The 13,904-nt window shown below is 36.9% G+C and overlaps 1 protein-coding gene across 3 annotated transcripts in view; it reads left to right on the plus strand.

Annotated features, from left to right (window-relative positions):
• LOC311087312 (NACHT, LRR and PYD domains-containing protein 12-like) overlaps positions 1 to 13,904 on the plus strand; it is a 160,724-nt gene that overhangs the window by 127,921 nt on the left and 18,899 nt on the right. For all 3 annotated transcript variants that reach the window (XM_084120631.1, XM_084120632.1, XM_084120633.1), the window contains 2 exons: positions 7,083 to 7,256; positions 7,735 to 7,905. In XM_084120631.1, coding sequence (XP_083976757.1) covers positions 7,083 to 7,256; positions 7,735 to 7,905 — 345 coding nt within the window. The remainder of the gene's footprint in view (positions 1 to 7,082; positions 7,257 to 7,734; positions 7,906 to 13,904) is intronic.

The raw sequence follows: 13,904 nt of genomic DNA on the forward strand, positions 1-13,904 counted from the left end.
ATGCATCGCATACGCCCCCCCGATCAATGCCATAAAAACACAGTTTCTATCAGACTTACTGATAGTTCATCGCGTTTTGAGTATGGCACGCTTCTCCGGTAATGAAGACGCCATTCAGATGATTCTGGACAGCGAGGAAGAATGCATGATACCGGGTTGTTTCCTCAGAGGAAGATTGTAACTCAGACGACGAACGGCAGCATTTTGAAGAGCGAATTCCGCCGAGGACACAATTTCGGAGTAAGTTTTACTTAAAAGTCTTTTGTCTTTTATTTTTCGTGTTCGCATTTATGAGGAAAAAAACAATATTACGTGACAGTTCTCCATTATGGACGTGAGCGCTCTAAGCACTAAAAGACTTTCAAACATTCACAGAGACCTCAAAACAGAAAGTACAAATCCTTTCTTTAAAACGAATTTCGTTTTGTATCAATTGTATCTTAATTTTAATAATTTTTTCATTAACAAATTTCCTGGATTTAAAGTAAATATAGGCTAGCTAGCAATCACAACATAAGGTCTGAACTGGAGATCATCATGAACCAGACCGTAGCCTACTCGCCTCACATGTCTAAAAAAAAATTGAAATATATTTACAGAAAGCTGGTTCTAAACAAAACCATCCAAAACAAAAAAACTATGTAGCCTAATAAATGTGCATTTCTCCGGTGCGTTCACTAGCCTACTGCGAAGATCGCAAGTCAATAGCCTATCGTCAACTTCATCTTTGCCAGAAGTTAAATTTAAATCGCGTGTGTGAATGAATGATGATGTTTTAGCAAACTGTATTGCTATACTGAGATGAGTAAAAATCGACTGAAATATGTTGAAATAAAATGTAGGCTATTTGTATAAGCAACGTATTAAACGGCAAATTAACAATATGCACTAATATTTCATGAAAACAACGTTACAGTCAGGCGAAATATGAAAGACAACATTTTGTTTAGTAGATTTGGGTACAGTTTTTACTGTAGAATATGCTGCCTCGTCAAATAAGCTTTTGTTTAGCAATTTCTATAAAATAGCCTACTATTTTTGTCAAAAATAAAGTCATCAACTAAGATGTTAGCTGTTCCAATGTTGGCTATATTCAAAGTAATGAATACATAGATAAAATGTAGGCCTATAATCTTTTTTTTTTTACAAAGAAAGAGTACACTTGAAATATTGTTGAAATTGTAATTATTGTTGTTGTAACCTTTTTAATAAAATAGCAAAACATATTTACAAGATAGATGTAAGCAAAATCTTAAATGGTCAATATAAGTCTTCTTCTAAATATATCTTTTGTCCTTGCATTGTGGCTCAGTCAGTTTCACACCTGAGTGAATGGCTCATCATTATGCAGAGTGGGTGGGACATTGTATTTCTCAGGTGTAAACCACTCCTCGTTCACGCCCCCCTCGCATATTGGCTTTCCAAGCAAAACCTGTTTTACATCAATTCAAATCAATGTATGGTTTTATGTGAACGATAAAGCAAGACTATTTTCACATAATTTTGAAGAAAAAACTATAGGCGACCACATCCATTAGTCAAAAGTCTTATTGCCACATATTTAGTATGTGTTTTGTGGCCTTATTTCTGCAACTTTCATTTTTATTTTTTCCAATAACCACGCATAAACATTATTCTCTTAAAAATTCAAACATATACATGCATGTTGATCAGATATTTTGGTAGCCCTGTTTGTGCTATATAGAGTGAATTTACACCTTTGCCATTAACATTTATAAATAACTGAAAAAAGCACAAATGTCAGAGCATGTCAGAACACCTCCAGGGCCCAGAAAACAGCTCAGACTCCAGAGGGTTAAGTGATGAACAACTGTTCATGATGTGGGCTACTGACTACAGGTGTTGAGGGGGGGCATGCAGCATGCAGAGGGGCGAATGGGTGGAGGGAAACCACACTGATAAGTTGTATTTTGTAGGAAGAACCTGCAGACGTGCTTTTACGCAGAAGGTGAGGATCTCATCACTGATGGTGGCATTGCTGTAGATGGTGTGTGACACAGAGTGGTCCACGCAGGGCAGTTTTGCTAACTTTCCCTGGAGTTTCAGACTGGACCAGTACTCCATATTTTGAGCTCTTTGAATAGACAAGAGAGTCTGCCTTGATGTTCTAGGCTGGAGCAGGAGAACAGTGTTGTTATGGTGCAGTCTGGCTTCCACGATGACAGATGAGTCCTCTACGACTGCATCAGAGACCTGTACAGGTCGACATTGAGAGGTCCACTTCAGGTTAGTGCCTGTTCTCCAGCATAAATCGTTTAAGTCTGGCCAGTCTGATGACACACCAAATCCCTGTGCCCGTCCATCCAGCTTTCCATTTGTCTTTCTTTTAAAGCCCAGGAAGCTATCTTCCCCGCCGCATGCGTGCAGCACCTTCCGTTTTTTAAAATCCAGCAATAAAGATGCCCTGGCCATCTGCCTCACGCTGGCATCATCACAGTTCAGCATGTTGGTGAGGTGGGACTGTCTTGTGGCGGTGTACTCCCACATGCAGTGTGGAACTCCAAGCCCCCCGTCCTGTCTTTTCTGAAAGATAAAACATCTTGTGGAATGTGTGTTGAGACAAAGCCATTTCCTAATCACGCTTACGGTTTTGTTGTCCATTTCACGCAATACTTTTTGCGGAATATGGACATTTGCAAAAAGATGTTGAATTTTAGAAAACGCTGTGTCTCTTATTGCTTGCACTTTTAGAGTAACAGGGAGAGGTGAAGCGTCAATGAGATCCAGTCTGGACATAAACTGATGTGCCATGTCAGTCACTTGCAGACTCCACTCTCCGGCGATGTTAAACTTGTGACCCAGATAGCTCTAGGTCTCGTGTCTAGTGTACACTCTGAGTGGCTGGTCTAAGATGGTAAAGGAGGGGGATTGGTCTGCCCTGGATCTATACCAACGATTGCCACCGCTCCTCCTCTCATAGAAAACTGCACATTTACTGTGCTTTACTTGTAAGCCAGACCATGTCAGGAATCTATCAGTGCATGACAACATGTTTTTAATCACGCCTTCATCTCGGGATGCAATGACCACATCATCAGCATAGCCCTGGACTGGGTTCGGTGACAGGACGTGGGGCGAGGAATGTGCACAGAGCCATTTTAGCCACTGATTTATTGCAATGATAAAGTTCACAGCACTCCATGGACAACCAGTTTTGATTCCGACCTCCAGTGGTATTGGTCTGGTGAGGTCTTTTCCACAGATCACTTGTAGGTAGGAATCACAATATATATCTTTTATTATGTCCACAAAGATCTTAGGGAGCTGTATGTCTTCCAATGCATCAGTCATGACTCTATGAGGCAATGTGCCAAAGGCATCTCTGAAGTCAAGGAAGGCAATATACAACTTAGCAGATTCATGCTTAAAATCGTCAATAGCAGATTTTAAGCAAAAAACATTTTTCATTCATGCCTTGTCGCTCAATGTAAGCTTTTTGTTTGTTAGACAGAATTCCAGCATTAACCAGCCAAGGTAATATTCTTGAAAGCAGACACTTCATAAAGACTTTATATACAGATGGCAATAAAGAGATGTCCCTCCATGTTGAGGGATCTTCTGGTACATTGTCTTTCTTCGGTATTCTATGAATGAGTGCTCCCTTCCATGAACAACTTGGTACGCTACGCATATAGGCCTGGCATAGGCTACAGGAAATAACAGTTTATGTTTAATTTATGTGATATTGTGTTATAGATTCTCTCCAACGATTCTGTATTGATTAAGATAATTTCAGATTTATGCCTAAGCTTAGTTTTAAACACAGATACGTGATGACGCTACGTGTGCTTTACAACCGTATTCTGCTTGCTTCTAATTCCTACGCTTGGAATGCAGTTGGCTTATATATTACAAATATGAAATTCACCGACAGAAGCTGCTTTCAATTTCAAATACTCACGCGCGCTTTGCGAAGAGCGCTTGAGTATGCGGCTGTGAGCGACTCCGTCTACGTGGTTAAATGTACTTGCATCTCAAAATGCTTTTATGACGCAAAATTAATGTGACACTGTTATATCTTAAGGTATTAAACAGACAGGACAAACCACATCTTATAATTTCAAAAGAGATGAAAACGTTCAGACAGCCTCTTAAATACTGAAAGCACTCTTTGTTTATTGCTTGTAATGTTTTTTTCCCCTCTTTGTTATTTTGTTTTGAAGCTATATTAGTTAAATTATAAACATGTAATTGTATTAATTTAGTTTTTTAATGTGTAATTGTTTATAAAAGTAGGCCTAAGTTTTATTGATAAGATCAATTAATAAATAAGAAAAAAAATTAGATCGGCCATGAGGTGCCTAAAGATTCCCTTCCCTATTTTACAATGATTTATTGCTTGTTTTTGTTGAATAATAGAAAAGATAAAGAGCTTAACCTGTTAAGCTGCAACCCCACTTTTGAAAAATCCCCAGAAATGACATACCCAAACTGAAACAGATACAGTTCATGAACCCTTTGCACTAAAAGCACAAGTATGATCTCATTTGAAAGCTGACACCTGGCAGTTTATTGTAAATGTAGAATTAATTATTGTCATAATGAAAAAAATTGTTATAAATAGCTTCAAAGTTTTGTAAAGTTATTAGAAATTATTTTTTATGAAACATAAAACATGGCTTGAAAAACACAGGTAACTCAAATATCATTGCAATCATGTTTATTGTCTTCAAAACATCTTTATCTGCATGTTACAGCGCGATCTCTTGTTAGCTTTGTGTGTATCAGTGGCGTCCTGGAATGTCACATGATCATGGCTCTTCTTCATGTTCCATATATGGACTATTGTGCACAGGGCGGCGAGGGCGCCCTCAGGCTATTGGTATGGATTGAAAACACAGAGTATCCAAGCGCTCATAAAGATTACATCGACGCATTTGGGTATAAATTCAATAAATATTATTCCTGTCTATAGAAATCTGATGTAAACCTATGAGAATATATCAATATTTCTCCAAATCTGCACATTTTTGAGCTAAAGCCCTGAGGGACGTTGTTTTGTGTATCGCTGTCATGACGACAGCACAGGAGTTTTTTTATGAATGAAAGCGGCTGACGCGCATAATTCATATCAAAGGTATCAACGCATTTTTTCATTTCATAACTCCTGACACAAATTAAGACATAACTGTCACTATGAGTTTCTCAGAATACAATAGTGGTCAAATACTGAAACTTGAGTCTTATATCTTTTTAATGATGTATAGTTTGTCAAGGTATAACATTAAATCTGATAGTAACTTTGAACTATATATAAAAAAACCGCTTCAGTGCGCCCGCGCACTGGCAACGGTTAACAGGTTAAAAAATAATTGCATATTAAATCGCAATCGCAATATTGGTAAAATGAAATCACAATTAGATTATTTTCCAAAATCGTTCAGCCCTAATGTATTTCATCCTAATGTATTTCGTGTTACGATGGGGGTATACTATGTCATCTGTCTTATTTGTTTAGTTGATAAAAGTTAATATAAATGTTATACATTTATATAAATGTATATAAATGTTCAATATAAGCGAGGTTGTCATTGTGCCATTTTATTTATTAATATTGAAGTGACATTAAGCATTCATTTTGTGCTGCATTCATTTGGTGTTGCACTGTAATGCAAATAATTTCAGAAGATTATAATATTTAGTGGCTAAAGTATTTTCTATATGTATATTCTACTTATAAGTTAATTGTGCTGTTTTTGTTTATAGTAATTTATAATTTAGTGATTTAATCGTTATTTGCATACCTAGTGTTGAGTCAGAATTCAGATGCTTCTGTTAGAGCTGGTGAATCTGCCACAGAAAGGAGGGTGAGATCTGGTAGAAATCACTTATCTTAAGATTTTATGTGATAGGATTAATGTATTTTAGTGCTTTTGAGGAAGCTGTGTATCTTTGATTCTGCTTTCAGCTTTGCAGCTAGTCTCGACTAAAAACTTCCTGTAGTTTATGAGTGTTTTACACCACTGTGAAGGTATTTTGGTCCGTTTGTCTCACTCATCCTTGCAAAGCTGCTTCAGCTCAGTGACATTTGTAGACTCTCCAGCCTGAGCTGTGCTTCAAGTCCTTCCACAGCATTTTAATGGAATTGAAGTCTGGACTTTATTGGGCCATTCCCAAACTTTAATTTTCAAATTTTCCGACCATTTTCAGGTTGCTTGTTGTGGATCATTCAGATCATAGACTTTCAGAGCTGGGGTGTGTTTCCCGTATAACAACGTAACTCGATGCTTCACTACCATTGTACTATGCATCGTTGAAGAAATCAGCTAGCTAGTCACAAATGTTTCCTGAAACCATATTGTCGCAAAGTGGTTGTTCAACCACGTTGGTTTATGACGTCACGCATGTCGTGGAGTAATAACTTCTTTTAATTAAGCTGTTTGGGATTGAATTAATGCTAGATGATATAAATTACAGACATGGCACCTGAGGACTATTTCTTATTTTTCTCAGTTATTTTGCTTTATTTCCAGATTCAATCATAGGCTCGTTCTTACTTAGTAGAGCACGTTCGCACATGCGCAGTCTTCAAAAAACGGTGCTTTAAATCTCAGACGTAAATGACATTTGTATGTATTCTAAATAAAAGACACTGGTTGTACTGTATGTCAGTTTACCTATTTTGCTCAAGATAAGGATATATTAAGTCCACATGTCATGCAATCTAGAAACTATGCTTCTAACGACAGCTCGAGAGCTTTTGTTTCAACTACACAACTTTGCGATGCTGTTTGCGAATGTTCATTGGAACGATGGTTTCGGGAAACACAGACTCCTTGAACTATACTGATAATGAAGGAACTTGCGACCATAGTTGGCTAACGGTGCTTTCGGGAAATGCACCCCTGTACAGTTTTAGATAATTGCAATCTTGAAAGGGATGTTGATGTCTAACATATTAAAGTTCTCTGAGACTTTTGTTTGCCTCCATATTCAGTTGTCAGTTTTTTCAACTGACTTTCAATACATTTGTACAAAGAATACAATAAAATTCAGTTTAAGGATTTATATTGTTCAGGTTTAACTGATTAATCAGCTGAGTGTTTTCCTCTCTGTTCTAGACTCTCTAACTGCAGTGTGACAGAAGAAGGTTATAAAGCTCTGGCTTCAGCTCTGAGATCAAACCCTTCACACCTGATAGAGCTGGATCTCACAGGAAATGATCCTGGACAATCAGGAGTGAAGCAGCTCAATGATTTACTACAGGATCCAGACAGTCAACTGAAGACACTGAGGTGAGACGGGATCAAATTAACAATTAACAATAAAAATTAACAATAATAGTTTTCCATCAAGCCCAGATTCACTGCATCTCTCTATAGCAGGTCTTTGAGTCACCAGATGTTCACAAACATGCAGTTTCACAAGTCAGTTTTCTCTGTGCTGATGTTTCTCACTCTTAATTTAAAGATCTTAATTGCACACTTAATTTTGTATTCACACTGAAAATCATGATCTAGTGAGCTTTTGCCCTTCTGCTCTGTGAGACGTTTCTGTTCTTATAAGTTTGCTTTAGGACTGAGTGTTGCTCTAGTTTCTTTTAAATATATATTTATTTGTGTATTTTAATGTTCAAAGAAAAGTGTTACGTCTAGATAACTAACTAGAGCTTGTCTTTAGAACAATAATGTTTTTTAAAGTTTTTTTTTTTATCATATCAATGTTTGTAATGCAATGGACATTTAGTGTATACCTGAATTGCCTCTTCTGCAGGTTTTTGAGTCCTGCTGCAGAGGAAGCCTGTCAGTATGTGAAAAGAGTTGTGGGTAAACACCCGTTACTGCAGAGAAAGCTGAATCTGAGTAAACATGAACTAGGAGACACACGAGTGAATCAGATCGCTGCTCTACTGCAGGATAAACACTGTCAACTCAACACACTGACGTGAGTATTGCTCATTTATTTATAATATTACTTTACTTTGAGTTGTAATGTTAGCTGATGACAATATTTCCAAACAGACAGTTTGATCAGGGGTCAATAATTATTTCAGTTTCTGTACAGGCAGAACAATGTTTTTTTCTGACATCAGAATCACAACTGTTCATAACTGCTTTCAATTCAATGTTTGTATTTCACAAATATCTAATTTTGGTGCAGCATATACTGTAACTTGTAAAAATTTAACAAGTACATTTTAAAAATCTGATCAGTATCTGCCTGTAATAAGATCCACTGAAGGTAAGTTGACTGAACGCTAGTGATGGGCGCTTTCGAAACACGCTTCATGAAGCTATGAAACCTTTACAAATCTTTTGTTTTGAATCAGTGGTTCGGAGTGTGTATCAAACTGCCAAAGTCACGTGATTTCAGTAAACGAGGCTTTGTTACGTCATAACTGTTTCCAAACGTTTGGAAATGTCAATGGTTCACCACTGGAGGGCGATGATCTCTGTGAACACATGAACCCCTGAGATTAAACAAGTGTCTGTGGGTTATACCTGATCAGTTTTATAAATTTGTAGACGTTTTAATTAGACATTAGTACAATTAAAAGGAACAATGTAAGCTCTTATTGGCCTGTTTAGCTGAGCCATCCATGGTACAAACTAAACAAACACTGAAAATTGATAAGAGCACATATTATACAGACACTTGATATTTAATCATATTAGATGATTAGTTAATTGCATTTGATCGATTTTACTTTCAATAAAACATTTGCAATGGGTTTGTAGAAGGTGTTTCATGCATGTTTGCCCTCAGTTTTTGGCTTTAGACTAATGCTTCAAAACAAGGAATCATTTTGCAAAGAAACTGGTTTAAATAATTGAAAGCTTTGAAAAGCTTAGTTTCTCCCATCTTTACTGAACGCAAGTGCAGCTTTATTCAAATAAACATGAACAAAATAACAAAAAAACAAAGACTTGACTGAGAAACATGGACGTCACCAACAGCAGTTACAGGGAACAAAGCCAGACAGAAGACAATGGTAACATGAAGGCAGGGCCGTACGCAGGATTTTATAAAAACTGAGGTCCCAAAATTGATGTTGCTAGGGGGTGTAACAATATTAGCTCAAAGGGAAAATATTAATAATAATCCATAATTACCAATTATGATTAATTATTAATATTTGGGTCAGTAAATTAGATTTTCTTTGAGGTAAGCCAAATTAATATTACAATCAATTAATCAGTTCCAATGAACTCTTTGATTATTCATTTATTCTAATAAAAGTGTATCTTTCATGGTCACTGAAAAATAATTAATCCTTAGCATGTACAGCACTTAGAGCATGCAACAAGATCAAGATCGTAAAAGGGACTTTGTATGCAAGCAGAGAATCAGAAACCAAATGCATAGTTGTGCACAAGTTTTATTAACTAAATCACAAACATAACTAAACTAAACAAACAAACAAACATACATACATTCATCCATACATATATGCATAGGTAAAGTGGTGAGTGATATGGAACCGGAAGCAGGAAATAGAACTATGGAAAAGATCTATTTAAGTATGAAAAGAACCATCAGCTGATCATTTTCAGAGCACCTCATTAAATTGATACTTGCATGGATACAATTCTTGAAGTGGTTGAAAATTTAGTTTGTTGGTGGGTCCGTGAGGGTCAAAAGTCATGGTGCAAGTTGCCATCGTTTTCTTCTCTGCTTGATGGAGAAGATGATGATGACTTGCATGGTGGTTTCGACGCTGTTGTGGGTCGGAGCTTGCATGGTAGCTTCGAGCACATGGCTGTTGTGAGTCGAAGCCTGCTGCCCTGGCCTGCTGAGGGCACGCTGGACGGCGCGGCATCCTAAAGTGCCGAGAGGCCAGGAGTTGATCATTGCCCATTCAGTGATGGTAAAGTTGCATTTTTTCTGGATTGAAGAAGAGGCCGTCTGACGGAGCTTGAAGGCATGGCAGGCGGTGATCAGGCCTGCTGGGGCCCTTGACCGTTGGTCCTGTAATAAAATAGCATAACATAGTATCAAAGAGATAATAGTATCAACAGATAATAGTATTAAAAGACAACACACGACAGTAAATCATTCACAAAATGTTCTGGAATGCATGTTAATTTCATGTTAGTCAGTTCATCAATAAATGAATGCAGGAGAGTCTGTTCTAGTATTGCAGCAGAGGCTCTGTCCACATTGCTAAAAGTCATATAACTCCTTATCTTAATGGTAACGAGAAGATCTTCTTGCCCTGTTTGGGGGCTGGGCCACAGATTCCCAGAGTGAGTTCTAAATATCAGTTGTTAAGCTATAACAAATACTTGTGTCTGACTTGTCTCAGTCGTTACAGGGGTTCAGGGGAAAATTTAGATTTTCCTGATCTACACATGTGCAATTTAGGTGTTTGAAGGACAAAAAATAGTATAACAATAGTTTTAAAAGCATGTCAGTGGGCAGTAGCATAAATTACTTGTCAAGCAGAAAACAGATTCTGAAACATGAAAATTAAATCAAACGCCAATTCAATATTTCTGTTTCCAGAGGCATATGAGCAAAATGTGAACATTATATGAGCATCAGTGCTCCCAAAATTTCAAAATAAATCGCTGGTAGCCCTTCAGGCAGGCACTCTTCAGATTTTGGTAGCCCGAAATTAATTTTACTAGCCTAAATAAAATAACTGGATATAAAATAATCAAATCAGAATCCTCAATACAAATATGCATCTGGTTCTAAATGAACTGAAATGTGTGTGACCAGTATGAACATGAATCAGTCTGTGTCTGTGGCTCAGCCCCCAATGAGGGTAACACTTTAGTTTAGGGGGGGTTTGGGGGAAATTTAGATTTCTCTGATCTACATATATGTGCATTTTAAGATGCTTTGAAGGCCAATTTTTTTTTATAACAATAGCTTTAAAACCATGTCACGCAGCTGATTATTTTTCTCTCCTCATCAGCATCACACTCTTTTTCTCTTTGTTTTTCTCTTGCTCTGTCTCTTCCCCTCCTAAAGCTGAGCTTTGACTGATATAGGCTTTTCATTTTTGTCTGTCAGTGAAGAAAGTAAACACAGGGTCAACTGATGGGTTGATTTATGAATCATTTTCTCAGACGCGTTCATTTACTGAAAGCTACTAGGAAAGCTAGGTAGCCTAACTAAGTTTATTAAATTTATTCACAATATGTACACATTCATTATTGATCTTATTCCTAATACAGGGCCGTAGACAGGGCTTTATAATCAAAGAGGTCCTACATTTAAGGTTGTTAGGGGGTTAAAAAATTTTATTTCCCTGATATGTGCATTTCAAGACGTTTGAAGGCCAAAAAAAGTATAAGAAACAGCTTTAAAACCATGTCAGCAGGCAGTAGATTATTTGTCAACACCTGCTCTCTCTTCTTATCCATCACTCTCTTTTTCTCTCAGTCTCCTCATCTTGCCCTGTCTCTTCCCCTCCTAAAGCTGAACTTTTTACTGAAGGCTACAAATTGTATTATATTAATTCTCAATATGTACACATTCATTATTAATTTTGTGCCTAACATGATGAAAACGGCTTTGTTAATTTTTTTTATCACCTCACAATGACAGTAAACTAATTATTACATTACATGAGTCACGTTACACAGGCCTATTTTCAGTTCAAAATAGCGAAATTAAACAAAAGTATATTCGTTTGCCTGATTATTTTTGTCATTCGTTTCACATTTATGACCTAAAAAAACTGTAAAATGTGAAATGTGTAGTTTAGCTACTTGCATCTTATCTCGCACTTAACCGTAAACTGAAGCGTCAGTCGCTCTGCTCAAATTCACACTCGGCAGCTTCTGTGAACATAAAGCCCACCTACTTTGATTTGATTGGTCATCTCAAACATTTTGACATTGACGAGTGTTGTTAGTTCACTGAAACGGCTCAGATGAGGTTGTTTATCATGGTGATGTGCAATATCATTACAGGATAAAAAAAAATGATCTGAGGGCACCTTGATGCATTTTAAAATATAACCATATATTATACACAAGAACAAGGGAGAAATGCAGAAGAATGTTTAAAAGATCTAATAATAATATTTTTATTACATTTATGAGCACTACAGTCTCTAAACAAACGACACGCGTCAGTTTAACACAGAAAGAATAAAGACATAGTTACTGTACCAACATAGTTTTTTTTTTTTCCATTGTTCTTTCAATTTTAAATTTCAATTTCAGTTTGTTTATAAAGCACATAATAGCACAACAATGTTTACCTAGTGCTGCACAAACAATAAACTATTAAAATATAATAAACACAAATAACTATTAACACAGAATATGTAAAATACCTACTCACAGATAAAGACCCACAGACTCTTAGGAGTCTTAAATACACCTAAACCATCTTCAAACTCTTAAAACCGACACCTGTGACAACAGTACCTCGACACTCATGTATGATCAAAAGCTAATGTAAAAAAAATATGTTTTTAAATGTTGAGCTCACTAAGAGTAGATGCTAATCTGATATATTGTGATAGACTGATCCATAACCTCGGTGCGGTCTCCTCTTGTTTTCAGAGTCGTTCTCGGGACAACTAAAAGATTTTGTGACTGAGATTGTAAAAGTCTCTTTGACTTCTGCTCCTGAATCCGCAATATACGGAGGGGCTGTACCATGTAAAGATTTAAAAACAAATAATAAAATATTAAAATTAATTCTAAAAGAAATTGGTAACCAATGCAGCGATCTTAATACGGGGGTGATATGATCATGGCTGCGTTTCCCGAATCCTTCTTAACGCTATGCCGTTCTTAAGTTATACCTTAAGCTGCACCTTATCATTAATACGTGTTTCCCGAAACGTTCTTAGTCAAGTATTCCTTCTGTAAGTCATGCGTTCTGAAGGTTGGTCTGAACCACTCTTAGCTTCACCTTATCACTGTTGACCGTCTATATCAGGGGTTCCCAAACTTCTCCATGACAAGGCCCCACAAAATACCACTAGGTTCTGGCCAAGGCCCCCTTTTGCAGGATGTATTATTGAACCCGTTGACAATACTACGGCAAATGTATAAATAAATAAATAAAACATCTGTGAACATCAGATTATGTGATGGTGTTTGATACCAGCCAATCAGAAAGATTATAATTCTGATTTAATTTTTTCTAACCACTTTACAGCACACACACATATTTATTTTCTATATATTTTTGTTTATAAAACACCATATACTTTTACCCAAACTGAATAATAAAAACAAGTTTAAATGGGTAAATTTTCTATAAATATTTTTGAGTCTTCATTTTCTTTTCTGATAGCCTACTCCAGTTCTTGTTAAAACACACTAGACATGCAAATGATGTGCATTTTAGGCACTGTGAAATCATATTTATTTTGTCCATCAAAAGTGTGCTTTCACTTTAATTGAGCGTGAGCAACGCAGCAAAAATAGACTCGGCGCTGAAACCCTCAGCTTCACTACTGCTCATGCGACGCTCCTGCTTGACACTCACGCGCTGCTCCTGCTCGCAGTATAAGTGAATGCAATCATTGATTAATATGCATGCCAAAAAAAATTGCCCCCCTGGCAGCCCCCACTTTGAAAACCCCTGGTCTATAAGAATATAATTCTGAAGTTGTAATACACACAGTGCAACAGGCTAATTCAAGTGTTTTCATGCAAAGAATAAAATTGTCATTACACTGATTGTTGTTAGCTTTTTAAAGGGTTACTTCAGGATTTAGCATTAAGCTTTGTATTAGTAGAAAACCTGTAGTATTTTCGAATTACCATGCTTTCCACCCTCATATCCCCCTGAGACAAGAGAATTATGTATTTTTTGTCTGGAAAAAATCCTCCGATGACGCAAAAATCGTCATTTTGCGTCATCGGAGGATTTTCTGGCCAGAGGCTAAAGACTACAGCCAGTAGGAGGAGCTGTTCCGCATGTTTTCAGCCCGCCCATAGAGGGTGGGATCTCACTCACAGTCA

This window comes from Abramis brama, assembly GCF_963993115.1.
Source record: "Abramis brama genome assembly, chromosome: 7".
NCBI classification, from domain to species: domain Eukaryota; kingdom Metazoa; phylum Chordata; class Actinopteri; order Cypriniformes; family Leuciscidae; genus Abramis; species Abramis brama.